This window comes from Cupressus sempervirens, chromosome 1 (genome assembly GCF_028749045.1).
Source record: "Cupressus sempervirens isolate cs-2001-9-10 chromosome 1, ASM2874904v1, whole genome shotgun sequence".
NCBI lineage: Eukaryota > Viridiplantae > Streptophyta > Pinopsida > Cupressales > Cupressaceae > Cupressus > Cupressus sempervirens.
This window is the reverse complement of record NC_143118.1, coordinates 224184217-224202664: the sequence shown is the minus strand read 5'-3', so window position 1 is coordinate 224202664 and position 18448 is coordinate 224184217. Positions and strand designations below refer to the sequence as shown.

Here is an 18448-nt window from a genome sequence, read left to right as displayed (position 1 = left end):
TCATTTGAATAGGATTCAGGAACTCCATGATCAATTGTCTACCATTGGTCGCAAGATGGAGGAAAAGGACATTGTGGTCATCACTATCAAGAGTTTACCCAAGTCCTCTGAGCATTTTATCAAGACTCTCAACATCACTTCTTTTGGTGTTGATATGAAATTCATAGATCTCTGCACACTCCTACTGCAACAAGATTGGTGGAAACAACAGTTCAATAGCAGTTCTAGCTCTACTGCCTCGAAGCAAGCCTTTGCTACTAAATCTTTTCAGATGGATAAAGGGCAAGTCTCAATAGTCCTTTCAGCAAAAATCATCTGCTCCAGATTCAAAAGGCTCCCGGAAGAAGAACATTCAATGCAACTATTGCCACAAGTTTGGTCACATTAAGGTTGAATGTCGGAAACACTTAGCTGCCCAATCTAAGCAATCAAGTTCCTAGCCCAAAGTGAACAATGCAGAGCACACTAAGTAGACGAAAACTGTCTTTTACGCCTTCATGGTTAAAAGATCTGCAAATCATGTGAAGTCGTTTGCCTAGTACATTGATTCAAGTGCCTCTCGTCATTTCACTCATCCTCGAGATTGGTTCACTGACTTCCAGCCTTACTCAGATTCTATTATTTTTGGTGGCAAAGAAGGGTACACCGTTCGGCAAAGGCAACATTCATATTTAGTCTGCTGAGAGGAATCTCATTTTCCTCGATGTGTACTACGTTCTAGGGTGGAACTAAATCTACTCTTAGTTAGTCAGTTGTTGTGACACTCTCCACAGTTGGATGTCACCTTCAATTCACATCAGTGCACCATTACTAATAGAGCGACTTGGTCTATTGTTCCATTGGATCTTAAGGATCATGGTCTTTTTCGACTTACTGATTCCGATGATTCTCGAGACTTAACTATGGCTGCTCGGCGGTCTTTTGTTAGCACATTTTGGCATCAACGGTATGGGCACTTAAATGTGCATTATCTTTCTCAGCTTGATCGAGAAGCACTTGTCCTCAATTTGCTAGAGATTCAGACTCAACAACTTGAAGTTTGTGATGCATGCCAAGCTGAGAAGCAACATCACACACCTTTCACCAATAGCGATTCATGGCGAGCTTCTCAGGTACTTCAACTTGTTCCTACCAATATCTACGGTCCTATGGCAACTCCTATTCATGGGTCTAGGTATTTTCTATTGTTTGTCGATGATTTTAGTAGAAAAATGTGAGTATATTTTATTAAAAAGAAATCTGATGCATTTCCTATATGTTAGAAGTTTAAACTTTTAGTTGAAAAAGAGTCTGGGAAATCTACTATTACTCTTAGGTCAAACAATGTGAGGAATTTTGTTCTAATCAATTTTCTAGCTTCTTGGATACTCATGGCATCAAACACCAGTTAACCACACCCCACACACCACAACAAAACAACATAGTTAAACGTCAAAACCAAACAATCACCAAGATGGCTTGATCCATGCTTGAACACAGACATGTTCTGAAGAAGTTATGGGTAGAATTCGTTAACACTGCAGTTTATCTTTTGAACCAGTCACCCACAGTGGCGGTCAAAGGTAAGACTCCAAAAGAGGCTTGATCAGGTCACAAGCCCATAACCGGTCATCTGGATTTTTTTGGCTCCCTTGCTTTTGTTTGGATCCCTGATGTGTCATGCACCAAGTTGGATGCCACAAGTCAAAAACTCATGCTTGCTAGATACAGTAGTCTTCACAAAGCCTATCGCTTGATTGACACTAAGACATCTCGTCTCCCGTACAATCATGATCTAGTCTTTGATGAGCAACGAGGACCATTCATGGGTATTTCTCCTGTTCCCGATCCAACAAACTAGCCTATGAAGGCTGATGATTTGGGAGTTAGACTTCCATTAAGTCCACTTGATGAGAGGGCTCCAGTAGCAGTGATCTCTGTATAGACACCTCCAACTTCTCTTGCAGGATCACCCAAATTTGTAGATGCTTCACCTAAGTTTGATCCAGATTCTTCAGATGAGGAATCTGATCATAGAGCATCTCCTGATTCTAATGTTGGTCATTCTCCTCTCCGACCTAAGTGGTGGGCTAAGACACTTGTTGATATTCGTGACGATGAGCTCATTGATGGAATAACTGCTTGGAAAAAGAGAAAACCTACAGAGTCGGTTAAATCTGCTCTCATGGCCAACATTCACAGTGTTTTTGAACCTCAAACATATTCTAAGGCTAAAGGAATTCCAGAGTGGGAACAAGCCATGACATTTGAACACTTGAGCTTGCTAAAAAATAATGCTCGGGTCCTTTCTGATCTTCCACCATGGAAGAAACCCATTAGCTGCAAATGGGTTAACAAAATCAAATATAAATCGGATGGTACTTTGAGTAAGTACAAAGCTCGTTTAGTTGCAAAGGGCTTTTCTCAACGTTAGGGCATTGATTATGAGGAGAACTTTGCTCCTACTACAAAGATGAGCACAATAAGATTAGTCCTAGCCATGGCAACATGGTTTGGCTAGAAGGTCCATCAGATGGACGTCAAGAGTGCTTTCCTCAATAGTGATCTCCACGAAGAGGTCTACATGACGCAACCTCCTGGTTTCAAGGGTATTGGTAAAGAACATCAGGTTCTCAGATTAGCGAAAGCTCTCTATGGCTTCAAACACCCCTAAGGCATGGTACACGAAAATTGATAAGTACCTTAGTGAAGAAGGCTTCCAGAGGAGTTCTTCAGACTCAAATTACTACATCAAGATTAATGACAGTGACACCATCCTTCTAGTTATTTATGTAGATGATTTGATCATCACTTGCAGTTTGGCGTCTTTGATTCAAAGAATCAAACATAATTTACGACAGTCTTTTGATATGACTGATCTTGGGCTCATGCATTATTGCCTAAGTGTTGAGGTTTGGCAAAAGTCTTCTAGTATATTCATCTCCCCATCCAAATATATCAGGGCTCTGTTAGACAAATTTTGTATGCACGATTGCAAGCCTGCATCTACATCCATGGAGAAAGGTCTCAAATTAACAACCAAGTCTGATTCTCCTACCATTGATGATACTACATATAAACAGCCTCATCTACCAATTTGCTACTAGGTCTGATATCAGCTTCGCAGTTAGCTGCATCTCATGTTTTATGACAGCTCCTAAAGTTGATCATTAGATGGCAGCAAAGCGTGTGCTTCATTATGTGAAGGGCACTACAAATTTTGGACTTCTTTACTCTCGAAATTCTACTCCTAGACTCAGTGGGTTCACAGATTCAAATTGGGCAGGCTCTGTTGACAATAAAATGTCAACTTCTGGATATGTGTTCAATTTGGGATCCGGTGCCGTCATATGGACCAATAAGAAGCAGTAGGCAGTTTCTCTCTCCTTTACAGAGGTCGAATACAGAGGGACAATCAAGGCAGGTTGAGAAGTTGTTTGACTTTGTCGGATGCTTGGGGATATGTAAATGTCACCAACAGGACCGACCACTTTGTTTGTTGATAACAAAGGCGTTATCAAATTAGCACGGAATCCAATCTTCCATGAACGAATGAAGCATGTGGATGTTCATTGTCACTACATACGACTGCTGGTTGAAGACAGGACAATAGACTTGTAGTATGTTCCTATCACATATTAGATTGCAGACATTCTCACCAAGCCTCTTGGTCCTGATAAGTTTGTTAAATTCAGAGGACAGTTTGGTGTTGTGGATAGATTAACCATTGAGGGAGGGTATTACATAACAGATAAGCTTCTATTATTAGTTAATGGTTATCTATTTGTAATCTATTGTAAATATTAGAATGTTTCTAATATTAGTTAATCTGTACTTATCTGTTAGCTTTCTTTAGTTTTCTTTTAGCTAGAATATAATATTTCTATTCTTTACGATCATTTCCTAAGTAAACATCATTTTATTCTTTTGCATATATTGACCTCTCGGTCTGTTAATATCAAGCAAGTATTTTACCAATTACTTCGTAATAGTCACCACTTCCAAATTGTATATAGATCTCAATAAAGTTAGCCCAAGGAAAAAGTTTCACTAGGGTGAACCCATTATAGCTTCTGCTCAAGAAGAAATGTTGAAAGAGTCAGAAGAAAGAGAAGAGATCATTGAGGAAATTGTTTCAGCTCTTCAGAGCATTGTTCTATTATGTATAGTTGATTCATCATGTAAAATTAAGGAAAAATGCAAAACACTTGTAAGCGCAGTTAAAGAGTTAACAACTTTTGTGGACAAGAAGATTCAGATGAGAGAAGAAGAAACCAAACACGTGATACTGTCGCAGCTTAAGAACAGATACAATAAAGCCTTTACAGATCTACAGTCTCTCATTTAGGACGGACAAGAATTACTTGAGGATGGCAACAAGATATTTGATTACACATTGCAATGGCCTAAGGCCACAGAGAAGATCAAGCACAAAATGGACACCATTGAATCATCCACTCAAAATACATAAAAATCCCACAAGTTATCAGATGATCTGGTTGGTACCAGCAGAACATCTTTGAAGCAGCTGCAAATGAATTCTTAACTTTACAGCAACAGAGAGAAAACATTATTGTTCCTTTGGAAAATCTTCAGGACATGTGCGCTCCATGTATCTACTCTCTCAGTTATGCAATTCTTTTTGCACAACAGCTTGGTCTGATTGATCCGGTATCTATTAAAGATGGAGAAAGTTTGCTTGCCGCTATTCGTGTTCATATCTACCTTCTCACACAATCTATCAGTAATTGGAACAACAAAGACAAGTGGATTGTTGCACTTCACAGGTGAAGCATGCTTTTGAGTCTATTAAGACCGATACTTGTTGAGTGTTAAAGTTTTTTGTTTCACAGTTTTTGTAGTTTTTGGCCCCTTTTTTCATTGATATCAAAAGGAGTAGTAGTAGAAGGAAATAAGGAGAAAAAAAGAAAAACAATGTTTCCTCAAAACAGTTTTTGAAAAAAAAAAAAGACAAAATCAGAATGTCCCTCTAAGGGGGGAGATTTTTGGCTGCGAAGTTAATCAGAATTTTTTTAAGTTTTCAGAATCTTGGAGTTTTTACAATTCCAGTTCTTAATGGTTCCATGAAGTTTTGGCCCTCCAGAAATCTTGGTTTTCCATCAATGACAAAGGGGGAGATTGTTAGGTTGCCCCATTTTCAAGTTTTCATTGATGACATCATTCTGGATCTGTTGGTACAACCTCTTATTGTTACATTTTTTGGTTTCGATTCCATGAACCATGAACCATTGATTCATGAATAACACAGTATGTGGTACTTTGGTCCAACCAATATTGGACATGCGCCCTAAAAAAAATTATATGGCCAACAATCATTACAAGTTTCGGTTGGTTGGTTGGTTTTAGCTTTTGGGTCTAAGCTCGCACAATTAGTCTCATCCAACATGGACAGGATACATATCAATGGTGATATATAATCAAGGCAATCTCAGCAGTTGTGATGGTAATAAGTAACAATGTATATAATGTTGTGTATATATTTTTTGATCTGTATATGCGAACTGTTGATGTTATCTTGTAACGGTGAAGTTTAGAAGATCTATAATTTACTGAGGACTGTACTTAGTGTATTTGTAGATGCATGCTTATAAATTCAATTTTGTGTAATCAACTATTACTACTATTTTGAATCAGGGTAGTGAGCCAACCTATCTGTTAATTAATTGGTTAATACTTGAGAGTTAACCCTCTCCGTGGTTTTTTCCCATCTTGGGTTTCCATGATAAAAAATCTAGTGTTTTGTGGTGTTGTGCATTTTTAACTTTCAGTTCTTTCATCTTCAACAAAGTTAAGATATGATATGTGGACAGATAATGTTTTAAACTTTTCAAGGGTAAACTGATTCACCCCTCCCCTCTAAACTAGGTCACAAGGTTCAAATTCCAATTCAAGTTTGTCGATCATAAAATTTGGATGAAATTCGACAAGGGTAAAATTTCAGAAAAAAAAAATTGACATTAAATTTAACTTATAGAAATTTATTTATTTTTAAATATAACTATTATATCCACAAAATTGTCAAAATAGTTTGACATTGCTAAATAATCAATCTAAATAACTCAATATTATTTTAAAATAAAATATTATTATAAATAACAATATTATATTAAATATCATAAAATTCAAATGATGTTCAAAAAGGATAAAAATTCGCTCAAATTCGAACTTCAAGGGTGAAATTCAGCGTATCCTATGACTTAGCCTCTAAATATACCAAATGTTCATTAGAAAGAAGCAATATGATTTGAGACAACAAAATGCAAATTTTACCAAAGAAAACCAGAATCAAGACAGCATGTTTATAGCTTGCAATGTTGAACAAGAAAGTCAAAAATATATATGGTTTTAAAATTTGGATTGCAGCAATCATGACTGAAAACTTAGTAATGTTTTCTAGTTTAGATGAAAGCATAAAATAAGATGTCACGTTGGGGAATGAAAACAAAGTGTCAGTTATGGGAAAATGTGTCAACATTTCCACCAAAAAGGGGGAGAATAAATTCATTCAAAATGTGTATTTTGTTCCTCAGTTGAAGCATAACTTAATAAGGCAGCTTGTTCAAAGGGGGTATCGAATATATTTCAAAAACAGAGAATACACAATCCAAGATAAATTTCCAATTGATCAGCTTACTGCATAGGTTCAAATGAAAAGCAATAGAATGTTTCCCCTAAGGATAAAAGCAGATTTGAAGGTAGAGTTTTGTCAAGAACACCCCATGATAAACCTACAAATGCATGAAGAAAACGTTGCAGCAGTCACACAAACAATTTTTTAAAGCTTAAATTAAAGATAAAAGTTAGCTATGACATCTAAGATTTGGGCATTATACTTTCAAGGTTTAAATCTACTATCTAAAAAAGGAATGGTGAAGGGGTTACCACTAATAGAAAAACCTTATAGAATATGCGACGATTGTGTTTTGGATAAATAACATAGAGTCATTTTCTAGCAAGAAAGTCAATAAGGGCAATAAACCATAGGAGATTGTTCATTTTGTGCCGTCTTAAAATGGAAGCACTTTATTTCGAGACCTTTTAGCCCTCCTTTGTGTGGTTTTGGTCTCTTGTTCCCAATATTTTCCAGATTTCTCGATCATTTCTCATCTTCCAACATGGTCATTAAGGTGCTACTTTTTGTCATATCTTGCAGTTTCAGCTTTTCCTGATTCCGCACTTTCTCCAAGGCCTTTGGGACCCCTTTTTTGGGCCCCCCTTGGGAATAGGTCAACCTCTTCCGTGAGGAATTTGAATTACAAGGCTCAAAGTGTCTCAGATTTGTCAATTGTTTCATTTTATTCCCTGGTCAGCCTGCTTTATTTTTGATCCCTGAAAACTAATCTATAAGGAGTCTTGGGCTCTTCATTTTCGCACACATCATCCTACAAGCAACCAAGAGCAAGCACATATGTGTACTTTAGACTTCAAACAATCATTTTCAAGCATTCATCAAGATCAAGCATTTTCTTCTTACATCAAGCTTCTTCCTTCAAGGTGGTAATAGAGTTTGGCTTCTAAGGAGGAGATTTTCCATCCAAATCATTCAAGATCATTCATTCTTCTCCAAGGCATGCTAGATACATTTCCATTCATGAGGTTTTGATTTCTATGGTTTCCATTTGGTTTCTTTGAGTCAAGGCTATTACATTTGCATACTTGAACACATATCAAATTCAATTACATCAACAAAAGTAATTATATTTTACATTGATATATTCAATCTTACTACATGCTAGCATTTCCTTTACAAGCATTTTTGCATCTCAATCTCAAGGTTGATTCCTCAATCTAGGGCTTCGCCAAGGCAAACCCTCATCAAACCAAAACAAAAACCAAGTTTTACTGTGTGTAAGAGCAAGATATTGAATTGCGGTCGCAGATCCAAAAACTACTTGTCAAGACCTTTCCAAAGAAGTTAGGTCGATTCTAGTACAGTGTCCTGGGAACATGTCCATCTTCCTATAAAGTGATCGGACACTTCACCAACATGTCGACCTTTTCCTAAAGATTTGAGAAAAACCACATTTTGGGGGTTTTATGTCATGAGTGCAAATCCGCAGTCACAAGTTCAATCATAGTTTCAGATCTGTGATTTTCAAAGTGAAAAGGTATCTTCTCTCACACATTTCAAGGTAAGTCCATCATTCATTTCATCTTTTAGCATAGACCTATTTCTATATTTTAATTGGGTTGATTGCATATATTTAGCTCCTAGATCTATCTTGCACTTGTCATTAAATCATTTTTTTACATTGACATTGCATATCCTAAATCAATTAACATTGCATGAAACAAGGCTTGCTTGTGTACTTCCTTGATATAATTTGTGTTTAGTATTGGCATCTTTCATCTATTTGGATTTAGCTAACCTAACAAGGGTTATATTAAGAGTTATGTTTGGAAGCCCCTCTTTCTCTTGTATTTGAATGATCTTTATTTGATATACATCTCATTGAGCGCTTCCATTTTCCCCCTAAACACATTCAAATTTTTGTGGACCAATGCAAACATCCTCCATTGTTGGAAGTTATTACTTCTTAACATTTATAGATGATCACAAGAAAAAATGGGTCTACTCTGAAAAAATAAGAATGAAGTATTCGATTATTTTTGTCAATTCAAGGCTCGTGTTGAGAAGAAAAGTGGGTATCCCATCAAAGCATTAAGAACAAATAGAGGTGGTGAATACATTTCAAATGATTTCATAAAATTTTGCAAAGACCGTGGTACTCATAAACAATTCACTACAAGGCATACTCCTCAACAAAACAGTGCAGTTGAAAGGAAAAATAGAATGGCATGAAGTATGTTGAAAGCAAAACATTTGTCAAATGAGTATTAGGCTGAAGCTATAGAATGTGCAACATATGTAATTAATAATTGTCCTACTTAAAATATCATCAATATGCTTTTGGAAGAGGAATAGAGAAGAGGTTAATATAATGTTTCTCATATGAGTGCTTGGATGTGTAGCATATGTTACATGAGTTGAGAAGAAAATTCGACAATAAAGGAGAAAAATACATGTCTGCAGGATATAGAGATGAATCCAAAGCATACAAGTTATACAATCCAATCAGCAAAGATGTGCAACTCATAGAAGATGAAGCATGGGATGGAATTTTGGATAAAACAATCAATATTGCAGCCAACTTACCACAAGAAGAAAATGAAGATTATGTATCAACAAATACTCCTTCAAATGTGACTCTACACCCATTCAAGGTAAACAAAGTGGACAAAAAATGACAACATCAAGTGTGAGGACAACCCCACACTCTCAAGCAAATACACCACCAGATGTGCAGCAAACACCATCTTTAACTGGGACTCTTCATCTTGAGCCATCAAGTCCACATTCTACAAGTTCAAGTGACATATCAAACTCCACACTAGCAAGCTTAAGAAGACAAGAAATCAAAAGTTTCAGAGACAATTATGAACAAAATGATGATGAAAGTAAAGGAGATCAGACTTCTCTTTTTACTTTATATTCACATGTTGATGTGGATGACCAGATTCATTTTGAAAAACCAATTAAAAAAGAAAAATGGGTGCTGCTATGGATGAAGAAATAGAAGCTATACAAAATAATCAAACATGGGAGTTGGTGAATCTTCCACAAGGAGAAAAGTAGTTGAAGTGAAATGGGTTTAAAAACCAAGTTGAATGCAAAGGGTTATGTGCAAAAACACAAAGCAAGGTTTGTAGCAAAAGTTTACTCACAACAACCTAGAGTAGTCTACTATGAGAACTTTGCACCACTGGTTCGTTTAGACACAGTGAGGACTATGTTAAATATTGCAGCTCAAAACAAATGGGCAATAGATCAAATGTATACGAAAATCAACAATCTTGAATGGCTTCCTAGAAGAAGAGGTTTATGCAGAGCAGTCACACGGGTGTGAGATTTTGGGTCAAGAAAACAAGTTTTATAAGCTCAAAAAGGCACTCTATGGACTTAAACAAAACCCAAGGACTTGGTAGCAGAATTCATAGTTATCTTTTGCAAAATGGTTTTAAGAGATATAACAGTGAGCCCACTTTATACGCCAACATGAATGAACAAGATGATATTATAACTATTTGTGTGTATGTAGATGACATGATATTCAGGGGTAATCTATCAATTGACATGTTTACATTTGCTAATGGAAAAAAAAAAAAAATTGACTGATTTGGTTTTAGTGAAGCACTTTCTTGGCACTAAAGTAAATCAACATGAGAGAGGAATATTCATTTCACAATCCAAATATGCAAATGATATATTGAAAAGGTTTAATACGATGAATCAAAAATCAGCCCCAATACCTATTGTCACAAGTTTGAAATTGTGCAAAGATGACAAAGGAGCAGAGATGTAAATCCAACTTCATATAAGAAACTTGTTGGTAGTCTCATGTATCTAACAGCCACAAGGCCAGATAAACTATTTGCTATCTGTCTCATTTCAAGCTTCATGGTATCTCCAAAAGTTTCACATCGGCAAGCAGGCAAACAAAGTATGAGGCATGTTAGCGGAACAAGAAACTATGGAATTATCCACTCAAGCTCAACTGATTTCAAGCTGATAGGCTATACTGACAGTGATTGTATAGGCTGAAGAATGTTAGAGGAACAAGAAACTGTAGAATTCACTACAAAAGGCCAATTGATTTCAAGCTGACAGGCTACACTTACAGTGATTGTACAGGCAGTATAGATGACAGAAAGGGCACTTCCAGCTAGGTTTTTTTACTTTAGATCAGTGTAGTATCTTGGGCTTCAAAGAAACAATCAAGTGTCAATCTTTCATCAGCTGAAGCAGAATATGTAGTTGCTATGGGGGCAGCATGCCAAACAATATGGATGAGAAGAATGTTAAAATAACTGAGACATGAGCAAGAAGAGGCACTAAAAATATATTGCGATAACAAATGAGCCAAAGCATTATCAAAGAAGTATGTCTTTCACAAAAAAGTACGCATATAGACATAATGCATCATTTCATCAGCGAGCTTATCAACAATGGAGAAATATTTTTAGAGCACTATCAGTCAGAAGATCAGTTTGCAGACATATTTATCAAACCACTACACAAAGAAATCTTAGAGCATCAACGAAACAATTTGGGTATCATAGATGTTAGCAGTTATGATTAAGGGGGAGTCTTGAAGTCTAATCCTAACTACCAGCATCTAATTCATCGCAGACTTCCCTCTTATTTTACGCCCCCTATGATTTTTCTTCCATCTAATTATGTTTATTCAGTCACTTCAGACATGACAGATTGAGAGAATTCCTGCGGTGTAATCTACATCTGACATTTTGTATGCAACATAAAGAATTACAGTTGATATGCATTTAATTGCTTGACATATATGATGAAGTGATCCTTTATATGTATGATATAGAGTGTAGAAGTGTCTAGAAGTCTTTTTTTTCCTGTGGACAATAGTTTTAAAAAAACAGGGCCAATTTATTGTGTGGTGAATGAGAAAAAGAATAAAATTTTGAATTGCTATAGCATCAGCAAGATTCAAAACAGAACAGGGGATTGTATTACTATGCTCTTTATCCATATGAGTGTATTATTATACTATCTATCCATATGCATCCAGTGCGCTGCAACTCTTAGTTTATACTTCATGCAAATCAAATAGTGAGTATTGTCTGAGATATATATGAATGCATAAAACTTTAATACATCATAGTTTTTGTCTCTGGTTTTAAACTTATATGTGTGATGTTTTTGTCTCTGCCTATCTCCAGCATATTTATTTGCATTGTGAATGACATTTAAGGGATAATTTGAGATCTAATTTAGCTGGTAGAAAACTGAAAGCAGAAAATTAAGAAGATGGTTTTGGAGAGCAAGTTGAAGAGTGGGAGAAGTGTTACAATAGAACTAACATTGCTTTTATGGTCTCTTATTGCTCAGGTATTATCAAACAAGAACTTGATATATGTTCGAAAAGTGGTTCATAGGTGGATTGGTATCTCCAAATCTATAATTAATTGGTTTAAGGTTCAAGCCTCCCAAGAAAATCCTGTTATTCTTTGGATGTGCTTTTTGGCATAAGCTTTTAATGGCAATGCAGTATAACAATTGTCACTGGCTATGCAACAAACTTGGCTCTACAAGAACTTTCAAAGACAATATATTGGAGGAATTTGAGATTACAAGTTCAAGGCTCAGAATTGTGGTTGGAGGACTCACTAAGCATCTGGAAGAATATTCCCATTTCCATTCAGCTTCTTGCTCAAAAATTGAACACACTGCTTGAGAAGCAATTTTGATAGGATTACTTGCACTGCATTGTAATTTTAAAGTTGCAGTTTTTTCAGTTTGGTGTGTTGTGTTTTGTTTTCATCTCCTTCTATTAAGTGCTGATGAGTACTGGTCTAGTGGAGTTATGTCGTTTTACTTCCCACCTCCTGATTGATCGGAGGAAAAGTAAGTTTCAGTGATTAGTTAGTGAGTGGTCTTATTATAGGCAAAGAGGGGTCACCCAATGTATGTGTGGTTAGGTGGTTGTTGGTCAGTTGAGGATACAGTTAAAAGTTGCAAGTGCAAGGCACTAGAACAATGGTCAGTGTAGTTGGGCAATGATGAATCTTGCTCATAGTGCATGTAGTACAAATGATCATGGGCATTCTAATAGATGATTTTCAGCATGATTGTGTCAAGATGAGGAAATGGATCTTCACACTAGAGAAGGCAATGCCAGAGTACTAAATGTATAGAATTGATCGATGTTGCTCACAGTGCACGCAAAAATGTGAGGCAAAGCTCCAGCATGAGAAGGATGCATACAAAGGTTGACACTAGTTGAGTAGTACCAAAAGACAACACAAAAATTACAAAGTGGCAAGATGAGTCAAATTGATGGATGCTCTAGGTCATTTTAGAGCTAAGTTTTCCCATCTGGCTAGAGGTAGGCTTTGTTAGGTTTATATGGTCCAAAAGTGTCAGCTGCTTGTTGTTTGATACAACGTTGTAATTTTTTTTCCCTCGCAGATCAGGGGGATGTTTGTTAAATGTTATCATACAAAATGTAATCCCCTTGAGACATGTCTTGGAGACGAAGAGGCATCTCCAATACCAAAGACGTCTCCAGAAACTTCCTGATGCACATGGTTCTTTTGGTTGTCATCTCCGAAGCCTCCCAACTAGAAGTTGATGTCTCCCGACAAAAACTTAGGACAGCACATGTTAAAAGACAAAAAAAAAGCATGCATAATGTTTCATGCTGATATTTTAAATGATACAAAATTCCATGCAAAGTTATACTGATCAGTTCTACTGGCAGTGTAGACTTTTGAGAGGAACATAAACAGTTGTAGAACTGATTTCTTGTCATCGTAATGATTTAGAAAGAGATTTTCTTGTACAACTGTTTTTAACTACCAGTAGTCCTCGACATCTCCAAGTACCCCCATCTCTTTGTAAAAATTTTATATGTAGTAATGTTAAGTGTTGGCTGATTGTTTAAAGGTGTTGGATAGTGGTTATTCATTGTATAGACATTTGATACTTACCTGAGTGGTTGAAAATAAGCCTATGTTCCCCCGAGTTTCCGGGACAAGGTCAGCAGGGGATGGCGAGATAGGTTTCTAGGACAGCAAAAAAAAATTTGCCGATTTTGGAGATGGGGGGGCAGCTATATAAATATAGGGAATATAGGGAAAATATAAAATATATAGGTAAATTTGCATATATACATTGCATTCATATAAAGACATGGATAAACCATGCTATTTAAACATCATAGAACCTTAACATACAACATTTCAATAATCAAACTCAATGCTCAATATGTTATAATGCATTCATAATTTGGAATTATTGTCAATGTGCATATCATATTAAAATAATAACATAAAAATTTGAAATATACCCAAGAACATAATTTAGAATTCATTTTCAATAGCAACAAGAACAATAACCCACCTTCTAAATTGAAAAACACTACTATCATTTAATTCTGAGACTACACTTCCAATTCCTTGTAAGTGAACTAATATTAATACAAAAAAGTCTTCCATACAGTTATGATCATGATATAGGTTTGTTACAATAAGACAGTATCTTGATGCAACTTCCAATATTCACCATATCTTCCACAAAGGACCCAAATCAACCAAGACCAACGAAGCACTAATGTATTGCCAACAAATGACACAAGGATACATGTTCCAAGTCTATAATGCACTTTTCAGACTTTCCCAGCACCTTGCAAACAGTCTGCTATATAATTTTGAGAATGCAGCGTGACTGTAACAACAATATTAATTCCATGATTCTTAACGTAATGTTGTCAAATACTAATCAGAGAGACCCAAATAGCAGGAATTAACTACCAAACAGTAATAAGCATGTTGGTGAACATGGAAGGAAGGGTCCACTTTAAAATTAAAGAAGAAAATGTTATTAAATTTATTTTTTTATAAGTGTTCATATTGTCTATAAAATTGAGGACATCCATCCGTCCCAGGGACTTCCAAGGCATCCCCAACCTTCCCGGCACATATGGATGTCCCCAAAAAAAATTCGGAAGTCCCTAAATTTCCAAGACATTCCTGAAAATTTTCAAAAAAGAAGGATAGGGTGGGGACGTCCCCTACCCGTCCCCTGTCCCAGGGACGTCTCCATTTCCAAAACTTGGCCTTTTTGGATGGAGACACATCCCCGGGAATGTCGAAATAGAGAGCTCTATTAGTCCACGTTTGACAATGTAAAATTAACCTGAATTAAATGTTTTTGTGTATTCGTTAGTAACACTTACAAATGTAAACTCTTTTATTATTTTATATACATGTTATCCTGCTTCCTGTAACAGCTAGCAAGGACAATTTATTTTCTTTTATCTTACGGCTAGTCCAGCCTAGATTTACCCTCCTTTTGTTTTTCTTTAATTGATTTATTGTTTCATTCAGAGGCTATTTTTCAGCCTCTTTTGATTCTTTTCTACACTAATACTTTCTATCCTTACCAGATATACTTACCAGATTCGTTGACCTAAGCAGGTCACCGTTGGACATTAGAAAGTCAGTAGAGACGTTTCTACTTCGAAAACTATATACATCCTCTGGAAGTCTTTTCCGCTTTGGATATTTAATTCTTTAGACCGATCATCCGTTTATGATTGTCCCATATAATCATCCGATACCACTCTAACGAGCTTACGTTGGATTTCCTAATGTAAGAGTCATACGAGTGGATTCATATTCAAGCCGCATGTGAAGATAAATTTCACTCCAGCCCATGCCTCCAAGACTCAAAACGTGATCAATTGGACAAACATCGTAAAGACTTAAGCTCACAATACACTTCAATCCACAGTAGAAATATCTTAATATAAGAATTCACTACAAAACATGATCCATTCCAAACAACATCGCCACATGAACCATATCTCCAAAATATCTATTAACTTATCATCAGTTTATTATATTCTTAACATACCGCAAGATCCCTGGTCCTTGACATGTGTGACAGCACCTTTTTCTCTCCAATCTAAAGATGACGGTATGTCATATAATTCAATATTTCCGAAGTTGGATTCCTCTTCCCGTTTCCTCGACATTGGCAGCGGGCCTTTTAAACCCATCTGTTGAGCTCTAAACTCCTCATAATTGAGATCAGCAAATGCATTGAGACCTAATTTAAAGGTGGAGTTAGCTCTCTTGTTGTGTTCCTCTATGAAAAGTAAGTTTTCCTTGAACACTTGGAATCTGAAAACCTTGTCTTCATCCCTGTAACTTTTTAAATGTTGCTTGCACCAATTATCAAACAGTTTTAGCAGACCATGTTCAGATTGAAAGTCTTGGGTGTTGCAAATAACTGGAGAGAACACGCCTAAGAGAAGAATTAGGCTTAAAGTGATCCTTCGGAACTCCATTCAGAAAAAACTGTTGTTCAAACTACACATCTATTAGCCTTCGGACTTGAATATATAAGCAGCGGTATCTAGAGAATGAGAGAATACTTGGGCGGGCTAAAGAATGTTGAATGCCACTCCGGAATTTTATCCGGTAGTAATAAGTTACGCCAATCCTAACTCCTCGCTATTTTATTTTATTGCTGGGCATATGGGCAATGAATGAATGATTTTAATAATAATAATAACTATTTTGCACTCAAAATGAGTGTCATAAAAAATTAATATTATTTAAGTAATATTTCATTGATATTTTATTAATATAAATATAAACTTTTAAAAAATTCTATTGATATTTTAATAATTTTAGTGATATTTTTAGATGGAGATTTATAATTTTTTAAAATAGAAATATTAAAAAATTATCAACATTTGAAAATTAATTATTTTAAATTTAATTTAAGAAATATTTAAATTTAAAATAGTTCTTAAACTATGATGTTACTATTATAATTGTATTAAACTTTTGTTTGAATTGAATATATATATATATATACACACACACACATACTTAAAATATAATATTTCCGTAGAAATAGGGGTAGATAACATTCCAAGTATATAAACCAAAATCAGTCTAAAATGATTTTAATGATTTTATAATTTAAAATTTTGACATATAAACATTAGAAAAATTAAAAACTAAAAATGTTGAAATACAAAATATTAATCACTAGCTGCACAAATAAAGGTGAAAAAACATTTTGAGTAATTGTTTCATATGAGCAATGTAATAAATATTTTGCAAGTTGAAAACCAAGTCGTGTCTAGGAATATCAAAGGAAATAATGATTATAATTAATTTTAAATTAATAAATTTAAAAATAGATGTTTAGTTTTTGAATTTTTAATAGTAAAATTAAGTGATAAAAAAATTCAACATTTTGATAAGTATATTTTATATATAGGTTATATATTTGTTAGTAGTTGTTGTGTTACACATAAGACATTCACTAAATTAATATATAATTTTATACCATATTTTTAGGTTATGCTTAGAAATAAGGTTTACCATTACGATTTATAGGATTCTTACATATAGATCATGGTCAAGAGTTGGGGTATGGTTAGGTCAAGGCTTAGAGTTCTTCTTAGGAGATTTGAAGTTGTAATTATCTACTAGGGAAGCCAAGAGAAATTAGTTTAAACATACTACTAAATTTATAGAATATTTTTTTCTTAAGGTAGAGTTTAAAAATAGTATTGTAACAACAATGTGGAAGCAAGTACCAATAAGATAACGTGTGCACACAATGTAACTCAAAACATAGATTACAAATCTCAAGGGTTCCATAAGTAAAATTCTGTACATTACTAAATCTACTGAGCATAGCCATAATACACAACTCTGTGACATCTTGCAATCTTTTCTCAAAGTAGTTATGCTTCCAGTTTATGGACAAAAGCTTTGATACCAATTGTAGGTATAGGATTGATTACTAAGAGGGGGGGATGAATTGCTTATCACCAAATTTTACTTTTTCATTGGCTTATTCCTTTCACATAGTTCACTGATAAGTTCCATCTATACCTATAGTATTGTTATCAGTTAACAATTAGTAAACCCAAAAAAAACAATATAATCATCAAACAATTGTAACACTAGGATTTATCTCATGGAAACCTGATTAGGGTGAAAACTACAGTGTGAGAATGGTGCATAAAAATATGGTACTTTTCTAGAATGCACTTTGTTAGGAGCTTGCTCGATTAAGGGTTACAAAACACTATTAAGTGTAACTTGTTACAAGATTTCCCTCTAGATCTCTTAGGGTCTTTACTCTGCTAAGAGTAACCTTGTTAAAGGAGTTTAACACTATAATCTAAGAATGTTACCTTGTTAGAGGTTTTAAAATAGACTGATTAAGGTCACCCTTCCAAGGGATTTAAATTGCTATAGTGGTGAGAAAGTAACAGAAATAATAATGATTTGTGATTTGCACTGCCTTGCTATATTAGATTCAATAAAGCTCTTCAACATAACGACATACCATTCACTATTCTTCTTTAGTCTCTCTCTCTCTCTCTCTCTCTCTCTCTCTCTCTCTCTCTCTCTCTCTCTCTCCTCATCATTTGTATGCTTCACAAACCCTAAACCTAGATCTTATGATCACAAAGGCATCTCTCCATCCATGTGGAAACTTCTTAAACAATCTCATAACACTTAACATAATACTTGACTTAACTTTTGATCTTTACCAATAAAGGATAACTTCACTGATAAGATTCTTGTCTTCAATAACCTAATAAGATAACCCATCACTTAAAATTGTTTCCATTTACCATTCTAGTTGTTACCCAATAAGGTGATTCCCTATTTCTTCTCATTACCTTCAACCAATAAACTTTCTAAATGTACAATAACAATATGAAATAATATGTCAATTGTTTAACATCAATGAAAAATAGTATAACTAATGAATAATACAATGCATAGCTATCCTTATGTTATCAACAACCTGTGAATCATTTATGCCAACAACATGATCAAAGACAAAGAGAAAGAGGTGGTAGATTTCAAAGAA

The 18448-nt window shown here is 35.1% G+C and overlaps 1 protein-coding gene across 1 annotated transcript in view; it reads right to left on the bottom strand.

Moving 5' to 3' along the window:
• Positions 1 to 15910, bottom strand: part of LOC149576969 (low-temperature-induced cysteine proteinase-like) — a 73220-nt gene extending 57310 nt beyond the window's left edge. The window contains exon 1 of the mRNA XM_089821287.1: positions 15449 to 15910. Coding sequence (XP_089677413.1) covers positions 15449 to 15884 — 436 coding nt within the window. The 5' untranslated portion in view covers positions 15885 to 15910. The remainder of the gene's footprint in view (positions 1 to 15448) is intronic.
• Positions 15911 to 18448: the final 2538 nt, after the last annotated feature.